At 33.8% G+C, this 13,357-nt stretch overlaps 2 protein-coding genes across 2 annotated transcripts; both read right to left on the bottom strand.

Moving 5' to 3' along the window:
- Window positions 1-1,825: 1,825 nt before the first annotated feature.
- LOC106757928 lies at window positions 1,826-4,565 on the bottom strand. Its single transcript, XM_014640784.2, has one exon. The coding sequence runs from the start codon at window positions 4,391-4,393 to the stop codon at window positions 2,978-2,980; it is 1,416 nt and encodes a 471-aa protein (XP_014496270.1). The 5' UTR covers window positions 4,394-4,565; the 3' UTR covers window positions 1,826-2,977.
- Window positions 4,566-5,350: 785 nt separating this feature from the next.
- Window positions 5,351-9,182, bottom strand: LOC106757239 (adenosine kinase 2). The gene is made up of 12 exons (XM_014639864.2): window positions 9,029-9,182; window positions 8,801-8,854; window positions 8,115-8,161; window positions 7,949-7,980; window positions 7,766-7,867; window positions 7,613-7,680; window positions 7,380-7,456; window positions 7,155-7,252; window positions 7,006-7,076; window positions 6,860-6,926; window positions 6,589-6,772; window positions 5,351-5,766 (listed from the first exon to the last, which is right to left on the bottom strand). Exons 1-12 carry the CDS (start codon window positions 9,109-9,111, stop codon window positions 5,624-5,626), a joined length of 1,026 nt encoding a protein of 341 aa, XP_014495350.1. The 5' UTR covers window positions 9,112-9,182; the 3' UTR covers window positions 5,351-5,623.
- Window positions 9,183-13,357: the final 4,175 nt, after the last annotated feature.

The following is a 13,357-nucleotide window of genomic DNA, read 5'->3' as shown; positions in this document are numbered from 1 at the left end:
ACTACTTATGCAATAGGCCTATACAAAATTACATACTTAAATGTCTAATTAGTTTCATATTTTTTTATAGTAAATTGTTTACTTCATCGTATGGGTTAAACGGTCATAAAGTCGCTCTCACAATCAAACATGTCGGACAGTCGTAGAGAGCCGGATGTAACTAAATATAGTAGGAATCCTGACAAAGACCGAACGGTTGAAGATGAACGTATGTTCTAAGTCAATAATTAGGTCTTTCTACAAATATCAAAGGAGGTAGGTGATTCACACTCTGCATATTTATTACCCACGTTAAGCTATGGTATAGATTAGACGACTCCCCCAAAAAATTTATATAGTTATTAAAAGTTATTTGACCTCACTTTCAAAACATTACTAATCATATATATATATATATATATCAAAAGAATCATATATAAATAGTATCTCCTTGTAATCCGACGTTAATATATTATTATAAATTATATAAGATTAGATCTAAATTTAAAAAAATATATATATAATAAAAACGACATGACATATCTTTCTAAGTTAATAACAAATCATTAATGAAAAACTTGTTTTCTTTTTTTAATTTATTAAAATGTAATAATTCTCTTAATAAAAATATGTTGATATACATATCATTGGTCGTCCGGCTCCGTGGATCTCATGCCTTGATTTCAAAAGACAAAAATTGAATGTATCCAACTTTTTGTTTTTTGAACTGAGTGCACTTATTAATGAACATCATATCATGTACGGATGGAATGTGTGAATTTTACGAGTGATTTAATTTATATTATGACTTTAGCACGTATGAATGCAATTGTCTGGGCCTTGGAAACCATTGGCTACTTGCTCAAATCGCACGTTCATCTTGGCTACCTCTATTATCTCTATATACTATATTCCATTTCATGTTTGATGTTTTCTTGAGTGAAAAAAATGTTGAACTAATAATAAATCTGATTGTTTTGGATAAGCTCAAGATGGTGAGTATCTTGTCTCACCATTAAACACAAACAAAATGTTTTACTTTCATACTTTGGTCTGTCCACACCACACAACTAAAACTGCTGCTTAGTACCTGCCTCCTACCACGTTTTTCACTAATAAAATTTGAAAACTCATCCTTTGTTCTTAAAGCTCTGTCCATTCTTTTTGCTTCAAGTTTGCTTTTGAAAACTGCTTTCCTTTGGATTTCAACAACACGCACAATTATTGAGGTTTGCTCAAAAGAGGATGTAAACAAATACAAGTAACCATGCAATTTTTTTTTCATTTAGTTCAAGTTTTTAATGTAATGAAAAGAAAGCAAGGTTCACTTTGAAAAACAATTTTTTTTTTTTTTGCTTCCTTCCATGTTTTTTATTCAATGTACACTTCAAAACTACCTCCTCTCCAGTTTTCTTACAGCAATTCAAAGAAATTCTCTCGTCTTTGGTCTTCTTGCAGCTTTACAAAAAAGGGCATGAGATCAAGTAAGTGCATTTAGGTAAATTCCCCTCCCTCGTAATGGCCCTTCTTTTAGGTCAATTCCGAAGCTATCTGGTTGAAAAACAGCATTCAACGTCCCCAGGCTGGATGGAGTGGACAATCAGAGAAGACCAAATAAACTAACCAAGTGAAACCATATAAAAACAGAAATCCTAAGACTGCTGCTCACTTATTTTTCATGAAGAAGTGCATCATGTATTTGATAGTAATGGGATTGTTATCAGACATAGGTGAGACATAGGTGAGAAGGGGAACCCTTCAAGGAACTTTTGTTTCACAAGAGTAAACCTCAACATGATGCCTAGGGAAACCAACCTTAAAAAGACAGTTTATTTAGTAAATCATCGAAACTCAAGCATTTTCACTTTTATTTTGCATTTCGTTATTCTCAAGGAGAATACTGTCCCATAATGTTACATATGTTCTGTTAAAAGAACAGGAAAATCCTACAGTCACAAACAGCCAGGAGAAAGAGTACAATTCATTAAATTGCAATCTAGTTGCTTTTACAAACAGTTTATATCACAATTCATCTTCAGGTAAATTCCATTACTCTAACAAAACATTTATACATAAATAATCGCATTCCTCGATGCTAGTCAAAGGGAAAGGCTTGCAAATTCAGGAAGACAAATTATTATAAAGTAAACATACAAAACACCAGACAGAAAACATCAACTGTTTACTCTGAATATTAAAAAACAGTCTAGCAGAAGTACACACAAAGCTCTCCAAGAAATAATTAAAAACTTGGAATGCCCCTTGATGTAGCCCTAGTTTTGCTATCAGCCAAAATTTTCGTCTCATTCAAACTTAGTCGAGTAACTCCATGATGCAAAACAAGTTTTATGAACTTTCTACAAGATGATTATATACATACAGCAAATGTGAAGGCTTGCTTATGAAAAGGATTTGAAAATCATACAGAACAAAAAAGTATTAGCATAAACAGCCTTCCTGGAGAATTTCTAAAAGGGGAACACAATGCATAACTCAAACTGATAACTTTCCCTGTTCTATGTAGCAGATTAAAGTGCTTTTCATTGTTTGTGATTATGTCCAAGTCATGCCACCAAATCCCCCTAATAAATGGAGCATCACTCCAAACAAACAGAAGGCTATGCAGTTACTTTTGTCATCACAGCATAAGCCCAAGTTGCATGGAGAAAAATCATTACTATTCTTCATTACCCGAACCCTGTAATTTGTGACTATCATCACCAGCACATATTTGAGTGAACTAATTCAACAATTCCATGAATAATATACATAAGAACTACCCTCATTCAGAATATACACGAGAAGTAATCAGCCTTTTGGTGAAGTACACATTTGACACATCGCTGGTGACAAAACTAGAGAATGGCGACAACAGCGACGGTAAATGTGGGAGACACAAAGAACCTTTGAAACATTGCTGCTGCTACTTGTGCATCACAATAAGAAAAAAGAAAGAAAAAAGCACATTCATCCATCCAAGTTCAACCATCCTCAAATATCATCTGAGACCTTCAACCAAGCCCTCTAATTCCCTCTGTCCAAACCTCCTACCATGAAGATCGGCGTCCCTACACTTTGCCGCAAAGTAAAACAAAAGCCAAGTAACCATGAAGTAAACCTCCATGGTGGACTGAAACATCTTGGCGAAGGACCTCCCGCAAACCCGGCCCAAACCCCACCTGACAAAGGACCCACAAAGTATAGCCTCCAAGCACTTAACCTGAATAGCCTGGTTGAACATAGTAGATATCAAATAGCACCCTTCCTTCACAATCTCCCTCCCACTCTTCCTTGAGTCCACAATGGCAACCCAAGCATCCACAGAGAATATAAAAGCAACAAAAGTATCCACCAGAAACCAAGTAAACAAGAACCCAGAAATCTCTCTCTCAAAGCCCCTAACCCAAGGAGACATAACAGAGAAGGGCATCAATTTCAACCTCACAAAGAGCTTGAAAAACGAGTACTGATCCTCAATTTCTCCGAAGTACCACAACCCCAGAAGCTGAGTCAACGCGTCCCTCACAGCCCAACGCATCAGAATAAACCCCGAAAGCCTCTTCAGACCTAACCTTGAACCATCCCAAACCAAAACCGTAACGGAGCTAAACCTCCCCAACAGATCATTCACAACGGAAACGAACACAACACCCAACACCCACGAATACGTCACGAGAAAAACGAGAATCACCCATCCGTAGGCGGCGGAGAGGAAACTCACCAGAAAAAACAGCGCCGCCGCGTCCCGACGACCCACCTCCATCCCCTTCACGAAAAACTGCAAATCCACGCCCTCCTTCCTCTCCGCGTTCTCGTTCTGCTTCTCCTCCTCGCTATCGCCGCTATCGTCGTCGCGAGGCGTTCGCGACGACAGAGAGGACAATCCTAGGGTATTGAAGGTGGTTCCAGAGCGGATGACTTGAGAAACCCTAACCCCGTCGTCGGCGAGGAGATCGGAGAAGGCTGAGGTAGGGGGGAAGGGGAAGAGGCTGAGAAGGGTGGCGTTGGAAGGGGATTTAGGGATGGAGCCGAAGAGGGAGCGGTCGTCGTCGTCGTCGCCGGAGAAGAAGTCATCGTCTAGGGTTCCGACGCGGGTGAGGTGGAGGAAGGGGCGGCGTCGGTGGCGGAGGGCGTGGTTGGCAGCTGTGGATGGGAGGTCGTGACCGTGGCCATGACCGTGATGGTGGGCGTTGCCGGCGAGGTCGAGGCGGGAGAGGAGGGCCCGGAGGGAAGGGTCGCGGTCGATGAAGGAGGTGACATGGGCGGTGCCTGTCTCGACGAGGGTTCGGAAAGAGAGGGTTAGGAGAGAGAGGAAAAGGAATGTGATGAAATTGGATGAGAACGATGACAGAGATTCCTTCAATAGGTGCGAGGTGGAGCGAAGGTGGTGCAGCCGTGGGTGGTGGTCGCTCATGGCGATTCAAATAATGCCTCCGATTTGTTTCGTTAGTTACCTTGTGATTTCCTGTCTTGCGATTTTCTTTCAACAAAGGTAAGAGAAGGTGGTGGTCGCTGGCTGGCTATGACTCTGGGAGTTTTCCTCACGCGCTTTGGTATGACCGTGCATTCCACGCTCTAATGCACGCTCTAGATGACAATACGAGATGAGAAGACGAGATTATGAAAATAAAAAGATGAGTCGTCGGGATCTGATTTGGGCTTCCACTTCACAAGCCTTATCAGGATAAAACAAAACCGTTAAAATGAAACTACCGCTGTTGCAAATAACTCTTTATGTCTTAAATTATTTAAGTTATATGATTTAACTTACATAATTTAACTAAATTTCATGATATTAATAAATTTTATTATTTTTAATAGTTTTTATTTGTTATCAGTATTTTAAAGCTTTATATTTATTAATTTACGTGGTTAATATTTTGTTTAATCTTCTTATATGTTTTTATATATTATTCAGCTGCACAAAAATGTCCTTGTTCCAAGCAAGCCGTTTCAGCAGAAGAGAACCAATCAATTGGTAATATGGTCTAAGCAAAGGCATTAGTAATAGCCTCTTACACTATAATCAAATACTTCGTCACCTTTTTGTCTCATTCTTGTCCGATAAATTATGTCCATATAAAAAGCATCACATTGCTTACAATTATGAAATAAAATTTATAATAAATTATTTACACTTCGGAGACCCTGTACTCTTAACGAGGGAAACCGAATTTAAATTGAATTAAAATATTTAGAAGTCCAAGCCATATTAAGATGGCAATTTAACATTTTTACAAGATGAACCGATAAACCAGCAAAACAAGCTCATAAATTCAATGTTCATATTAAAAATCATTTTAGGGGAGCATAGTTTTAAATATCTAAAAATGCAAACTAGTAAATCGAGTTTTAGGAAATTCTGCCAATCTGAAAAGAATTAATCAATCGGGTCAGGCGATTGATACTTGCAGACGAAGTGGCCAGTACCTTCCTTAGCACGGTAACATTGTTCAATGTCTAATAAAAAACACTCGGTAACTGCCATATAACAATTCAATTATCCGTTTCCTTCCAGTGAAACTTTTCCTCATTCACCCAAGGGATGAAAAATAAAAGCAGTTAACGGCAACTATCACAATACAACAAGAAGTTTCCCAATGACAATCAAAAGTTCATGAAGGCAACAGAACTGAGAAATCAGTCAATGGAAATTAGGCTTCTCTGGGTAAGTGCAGCCAGATCTTTGGATGATGACGTTTGCTGCATAACAGCCACCTCTCACACATTCTTCTATGGGCTTCTCCTGAACCAATTGTGAAAGAAATCCTCCAACAAATGCATCTCCTACAGAGAAAATATAAGAGGGATGAAACTAAATCCAGAATTTGCTTGTAAACTACCAATGTGCGTGCCTTACAAATCATAAATAATGTCACGATCTTTCCATGTTGGTAGCAATGTTGTATGAGAATAATATACAATGCATTTAAAAGAGATGCAGAGAGGAATTATGTATTGTATGTATGTTTATAAGAGAATTTATAGCCAACATGGATTTAGAGCATATCACAATTGAAGACAACAGCAACATGTGAAAATAGGCTTGCTACACAAAGCCTAAGCTTCACCTAATTCTCATATTTAAGCTGATTTATTTAACTAATAAGGCCTTTTAGCACTTTTTTAAAGCATAGTCTAGTCTAAAGTCTATTTGGTAACGAACTCTTTTAAATAGGTAAAAAACCCACCAGTTAATAGGCTACTAAACTTAAACTTATATGTTTATTAAAAGGATTAAGCCTGTAAATAGGACAATAAGAACATAATCTCAAAATACTTAAATTTTTAATATTATAATAATCATGACAGATGCCAAAATAATGATCCTATTTTAAATAATTATAAAAAGTGGAGCCTTTCCTCACTATATTGAGTCAAACAATGTTATGTTTTTCATTATGAACTAAATAATCAGAAAATCAATTCCCCATTCGAACTAAGCCATTCCTAAACTAATGATTATGCACCTCTAACTATAGGGCTATTCTCCAACTAATCCACTCTGCCCTATGTGCTTATCACATGAAAGACCATTACGAGATTTATTTACATAAATAAATATGTAGCATAACTGCATTTGAACTCGTAAAACCAGTAACACAGCACCTGCTCCGTTTGTGTCAACTAGTTTCTCTTTAGGCAAAAGTTCCACGGGGAACTTTTTCACCTTCCCATCCTCAGCAACACATACAGGATCCGCACCCTGTGTGATAACTGTTATCCTTTTGTGCGTTCCTGATGCCTTTGGCCACTGGGAAATCTTTAGAGCTATCTCCTCGACATTTTCAGTCTAGAAAAGAAAGGCCAATAAATGTAATGGTTTAACATTCTACATCCAAAACCACAACTTGCCTAAATATCAGATATCAAGGGTTACCTCCCAGCCTTGAATTTTAGAAAATATTTTTGCTTCAGTCTCATTTCCAAAAACAAAATCTGTATACCTGAATCACATAATGGACATTCTTAAGATCAAATATGTAGCATTTCAATCATTTTTATTTATCAGAGATGAATCCTTACGGTAGAGCTTTCTCCAGTCTCTCCCTGAATATCTCACAAATGAAAGGGGCAGAAAGGTTCATCGAGAAGATCTGCATACATAAATAACATTAATCATCAGAAACCTCCTTCAAAAGAAATAAAATAAAATTTTCAATCATATATTTAACCTTGTTATTTGCAGCAGCATGCTCAGCAACTAACAGGATAGAATCTGGTGATACAGTGAGGAAAAAGCCAGCAATATAAATATATTTAGCCTTTTCAACTGTGAGGGAAATTAGCACAATAAAATGTCAGTCGACTGAAGTTTGAATTATGAATTACACAGGCAAGAAGAAATTAAGAAAAAAAAAAAAAAAAAAAAGAGCCTGCATAGACCAACAACAAAGTACCTAGTGCCCAATTTTCTGGTTTCTTCAAATGCCCAGACCTGTAGCAATTTGCAGCTGCTAAGTTTGCAACAAGCGACCTGTATTCAGAGGTGATCAAAATGTAAGGCTTCCAAAAATTTGCAATCAAGTAGAAGTCAGGCTGAAGGACATACTTCATTTATAAACGGCATAAAATAATTTCAATTATAGAAAACACTGAAGCAAAAAAATACAGAAAATTTTGATTGTTTGACCTTTCGCCACCAATTATACAAACAGCACAAGTTCCAGTAGGTGTGGATTCATCTTCGTGATAGTGAACCTGGTGAATGAAAAATAAGATAATTTTTAAGCCAGTATAGAGAAGCACGTGACAATGAAAGGAGAAGATGAATGATTAAACCCACTTTTACACCAGCAAGCTTTGTGCTCTTCTTCATCTCTTCGCCAAACTTATCCTTTCCAATGCCACCCATGAAACTTGTTGCACCAGGAACTTGGAGCATCCACTACAAGAAGTAATGGTAAATTACTTTAACCAAAGCTACTACACATCCAGAGTATTACTAACTAACTATCGAGATACATACCTGAGCAACCTTGATTGAATTCTGAGTAGAACCTGCCAGCAAAAAAAAAAACAAATTGTAGCAACTGTCATTACCAACTATATTTTTCCACTGCTAATCGTTTTCTTTCTTTCTTTTATTCAATTCGCTTTTGATATTATCCAATACTCCAGATCTAGTGAAATACCTCCAGCAATGTACTCCACGTCATATTTCTCAACCAACTCTTCATATCTGAAATGGAGCATCTTACCAAATTAACTAAAAAGATATGTTTTAACAATTAACCAAAAAATATGTGCAATTAAAGATCAGCACAGAGAGATTCAAAATCTTATTAAAATATGAGTCTGAATACCATATTGCAACAAGTCTTTACTCTACAATCATGCAAAAATACACGCACGGATACCAATTACCATGTATCTAAGGGAAGACATGCCAGAATCTGAATATTCCTTCAATAGTTAATATAAAACTTAGATCCAGTTCTCTAAAAATTTTCTTGTGTTGTATTTCAATTAGAGTTGAGATTTCACCTTAAATCTTTTAATGCAGACCTTTGGTCTGATTGTTAAAGTAAATCTTTTATTATAATTTTAAAATATATATAAAATCACCCAAAGCAACTGTTTACCATATAACTGTATCTAAGTTTTCTCCTAATAAGAATAAGCCCACGCAACCCAAGAACCGTATCAAACTACGTTTCTGATATCCCAAGAACACAGTCAAAAGCTATACAACATCAAGCTCCAAAGTGTAAAGGACTGCAGTGCTTGTAATGACTAAAAATTCGACGTTCCGATGATAAAAAAAACAACGGCGTTAGAGGGCGATCAACACAGCACCGCGTAAATGGAGAAATCTTACATGGGTTTGTGCTTGTCATGCGCAAGAATGGCATTGTTCAAGGTGAGAGAGTACCTGTCATGTCAGACACAAAATCAAAAGAAAGAACACTCAGAAGCAAACCACACGACTTACGACGTCGTTTCGCCGTCCAAGAAACAAGGTTAATCGTTATCTCAGGAAATTAAAAGTAACGATAATAGAGGAAATAACGGCATGCAAAAGAGAAAGGTGGCGAGAGTGATATACTTTTTCAAGAACTCAGGATCAACGATGGCGGAGATGTCGAGGAGAGGGTTTCCCATGCCGAGAAGAATGCCTTCGGACGCCATTGTAATCGAATCCAACAAAACGGTAAGAGAAGAGTGAGTGACTGAGAGGGTGAACGAAGAAAATACAATGTTACGGTTTTATACGTGGTGCTTACTTAGTAGCGGCGTGTGTCTCTTGGGCCCACACGTTGAAATTGAAATTTGATTTGTCATTTTCCACCGGGACGTTCTTCCTGCACTCTTTTTCTTCTCCTTGCACCCCAAGTTTTTCTTAATACCAATTTAATCCTAAAAAAATTTAAAAACCCAAAAAGCTAATTGCGTTGTTTTAAATTTTGCTACTTTAATAATTTTAACTTGTATGTTTGAATTGATCTAAAAGTGTAGCTTGAGTATGGGAAATTCTGTTTCGGATGGCTTGCTGAATGGTTTTTGGATGTTTGGAACAGGAGAAATTACTTATTGAAATTGGTTAAAAATATTATTGTACTGGTTTTTTTTTTGTATTTTAATGTTTGATTTGATGTAAATTAGTTATTTTTAATATGTTGAGTATGTGTGTTACATAAAATATTATTGTTTTGATTAGAAGTGATATTGAATTTGATAATCAAGAATCTAGTCATTTAAATAAATTGGTATTCAATCGGACACGTAAATCTATTATGGAATTTTTTACTAAGTTAGGAATATCAAGTTTGTCATTTGAATAGGTTTTTGGTTTTCTAAAACTCATTGTTGAAGTTCTTGGCTTTTGGTGTGGCACCGAACTTGTGTGGCATTGAACGCTGCAAAGTCATAGAACCTCTAGGCTTTAGGACGTTAAGCGATACTTTTGGATGTTAAGTGCTGCAAAGTTAGATAGCTCATGGGTTGTGTGGCATTGAGCGGTTCTTTTTGGCCTTGAGCATCATTTCTTTTTCAGCAAGTTTGTAACTTACCTTCTCCCTAATTTTAGGGGTTATCTTAACACTTTAATAATCATTAAATTTCAAGTAGAGAAGGGTGAGTTATGTTATGATTAATGGTAAGAGGTCTTAGTTTATGGTCTTATTTCTTGGTCATAGTTAGTAAATGGACTAACTGTGGTAACTTGGGTGGGGAAGTTGTTTGTCAAAGTCTAACATTAATGTTTTATCCAAATGGTCAAATTTATAATGCATGGTGGTATGTCTTGAGATTAATTTATATATCTATATATTGTATTTTAGATTGTAAGAATAATCTTTTGCATTTGTTTTTTTGTGTTTTTTTTTTTTCTTTTGAAATGATCACTTGAATAGTGTGAACAGAGAAAAATGTTTCTCTTGATCAAGTATTGGTTGGTGACGCAAAAGAAGTTTAGAGTAAAAGTTTTAGTTTCCTTATAGATCTAATCTTTTAAAAAACTCTAATCTTATACTTTTGGTTCTAGTGTAGTAGAACTCTTAATGGTATAAGTTCTAGTATGTATGTATATTTATTATCATGGTCATGTATTAAAATAGACATCTCTTTTAGAGTTATTTGTTTTTCAATGATTTATATTCTTTTAATAATTGTATACTATTAAAATAAGATATTTACAATAAACATTGATAATATATATAACAATTTTAAAATAATATAAAATCTATTCATAATAAAACATTCCAAATCCAAATGAAGAATGTATTAAGAAATTCTTTTTATTAGTATTGATATTCGATACTTGGATACAAAATATGTTTATTTTGAAAGACAACAATTACTTTTAAATATTTTAATTACATAAAAAGTATTTTTGACTTTTTAACATAAAAATTATGTTATAAATTAATTCATCATGAAATAAATTTAAATTTTCTTATTTTATCATAAGAAAATAAATTTGATATCTATATATTATAATAAAAATATATTATTTAATAAATTAAATTTAAATTTTATTTTAATTTTACTATTTATTTTTTCATTTTATAAAAAAACTGTATAATTTAATTGATAGAAATTAAAATACTATTAAAGAATAGATTAATGTTATTATCATTTTTTATTATTTATTACGAATTATTTATTTATTATTTATTATGTTTATTTGTATTATTATATTTGTTATGATTTATTGTTATTTATATTTTTTTTATCATTTTTTATTATTACTATTTATAGTTATATATTTATTATGATTTGTTATTGTTTATATAATTATTTATAACAAATTATTGTACTATTTTTTATCAATTATATGTATATTATTTATTATCCGTCATTTATTATAATTTATTATGAATCATTTTATTATTACTTATTACATTTTTTATATTATTTACACATTATATTTATTTATTGTTATTTATATTTATTATTATAAGTTATTATTTATTGTGATTTCTTATTATTTCCTATTATTTATTTCATATATTTATTCAGAATTTTTTTACTATCATTTTTTATTTATACTCATATTATTTATTGGTTTGATATTCCAAAAAAATAATCATTTGTCTAAAATTATTTTTAAACACCAATTTTAAGAAGTTAAAATCGGTTTAAATATTTTTATAAGTAATTACTATATGTTAAAATATATTAATTGTAGAAAAGGTATTTAATTTTTCATAAAAATATTATTCTATAAAATATTCAAGAAAAAATAGACGGCATTGGAGAGTGGGAGAATAGTTTGTCTGGTAATGATGATGCCATAGACAAAAGTGAAATATGTAATGTTTTTGCTACCAATAATAGACATGATTTTGATTAAGAATCTAAAGATTCAGCTGAAGATCAATTGGGATGTCTTGAAATTGTTTTCAGATTTTAACCTCTTTTTTTATATTTACCCGATGTATTATAAAAAAGTAGTCCGTGTGCATATGCTCTTTTTATGCATGGAACGTGACTAGGCTGGTATTCATTTTCAATATCCTTCCTCGTGCAACTTAAAAAGTAAATTGTATCAATACTTCATAAAAAAACATCAAAATTAAACAACAATGTCACAAATATTGCCCTGACTTATTTCTTAAAATCAATTTTGTACAAATATAAGAATTTCTTTTATGAAATGTTTAAAGACTTAAAGATCCTATTTTTAATAGTATTTAATTATTATAAAAATTATCATACATTTAATATAAAAAACAATTAACTCAAATAAAAAATATAAGATGTATAGTCATATAAATATAACTATAACACAAAAATATATATACAAAAATATACACAACTAAGTGTATTATTACATCGAAACTAAAAGCGTAACAGAGTCGATTAAAACAAACAAAATGAAAAACATCTTATTTTATGTTTCAGTACCATTCAGTCTTGTACATGATCAATAAAGACATCTTTATCTGCTTATAACATTAAGGTGATAACTGTAAACAAGAATACAAACAAACAAAGATAAAAACATAAGCTAATTTACCAAAGGAGAATTCTTACGACAAAAATTTAAATGTTAACAAATATACAAAGTTATATCGATCAATCCTAAGAAACACAATCATTCATTCTATACTTGACCATCCAGATACATGTATTGATGTAAGACTAGGAGAGTTGTGCATTTGGAGTGGTGGAACAACTTGTCCACCAAAGCTACCACACAAAAGATTAGTTTCTTAACCATCTTTGGTCAAGGTAAAGCTCTTGGACTAAGACCTTCTGTTCCTCTCACCACATACTTCACTCTCATTTACTTGAGATTAGATTGTTATTAAAGCGTTAAGATAACTCTCAATACATAATCCATACATCAATACATACATTATTGAAACCATTAAAAAAAACTTCTTGAAATTTTGTTCACAGCATGCACCATTCATATTCATAGCCATGTTACAGTCCATGAGACATCACAAATCTATAACAAACATACATAGAATCAATAATAAACCATTTCAAACAACAAAGGATAAGAAAATCAAAGAAAACCACATGTGCTCATATTGACGCCTAACGCAAAACCCCCCGCCAAAGGGAGTGCTTAACGCTAGAGCTCTGCAGATTGTCTCATTCTGTGAGACTAACTCGTTGCTCAGCGAATTATGATGAAAAAGGCTATCAACGTACAACAAAAAATGGTGCTCAACGGTGCCCTAGCATCGCTTAACGTCAGACCATTCGCAAAAATGGTCGCTCAGCGATGGAAGTTGACACTCAGTGGTTTGAAGCAAAACTACTTCCAGACTTACACAACCAGATGCAGTCAGCGCACCGCTCAATGCCATATTAGAAACCAACAAATTCAATTCAGTGATCTGGCAAACCGAGGACCTATTTCGATGAACAAATTAGTATTCTCTAATCAATACTTAGTTCAAAAACAAGTTTTAGTGTC

Source organism: Vigna radiata, chromosome 3 (genome assembly GCF_000741045.1).
Source record: "Vigna radiata var. radiata cultivar VC1973A chromosome 3, Vradiata_ver6, whole genome shotgun sequence".
Classification (NCBI taxonomy): domain Eukaryota; kingdom Viridiplantae; phylum Streptophyta; class Magnoliopsida; order Fabales; family Fabaceae; genus Vigna; species Vigna radiata.
The sequence above is the reverse complement of the archived record's forward strand: the minus strand, read 5'-3'. Positions and strand labels throughout refer to the sequence as shown.

Excerpts from the sequence above, each read along its gene's own strand:
- LOC106757928 (XM_014640784.2), bottom strand. The coding sequence starts at position 4,393 with ATGAGCGACCACCACCCACGGCTGCACCACCTTCGCTCCACCTCGCAC.
- LOC106757239 (XM_014639864.2), bottom strand. The coding sequence starts at position 9,111 with ATGGCGTCCGAAGGCATTCTTCTCGGCATGGGAAACCCTCTCCTCGAC. Across the intron at positions 7,868-7,948 it reads ATTCAATCAAGGTTGCTCAG|TGGATGCTCCAAGTTCCTGG; the intron begins GTATGTATCTCG and ends TACTTCTTGTAG. Across the intron at positions 5,767-6,588 it reads AGTTGACACAAACGGAGCAG|GAGATGCATTTGTTGGAGGA; the intron begins GTGCTGTGTTAC and ends TTTTCTCTGTAG.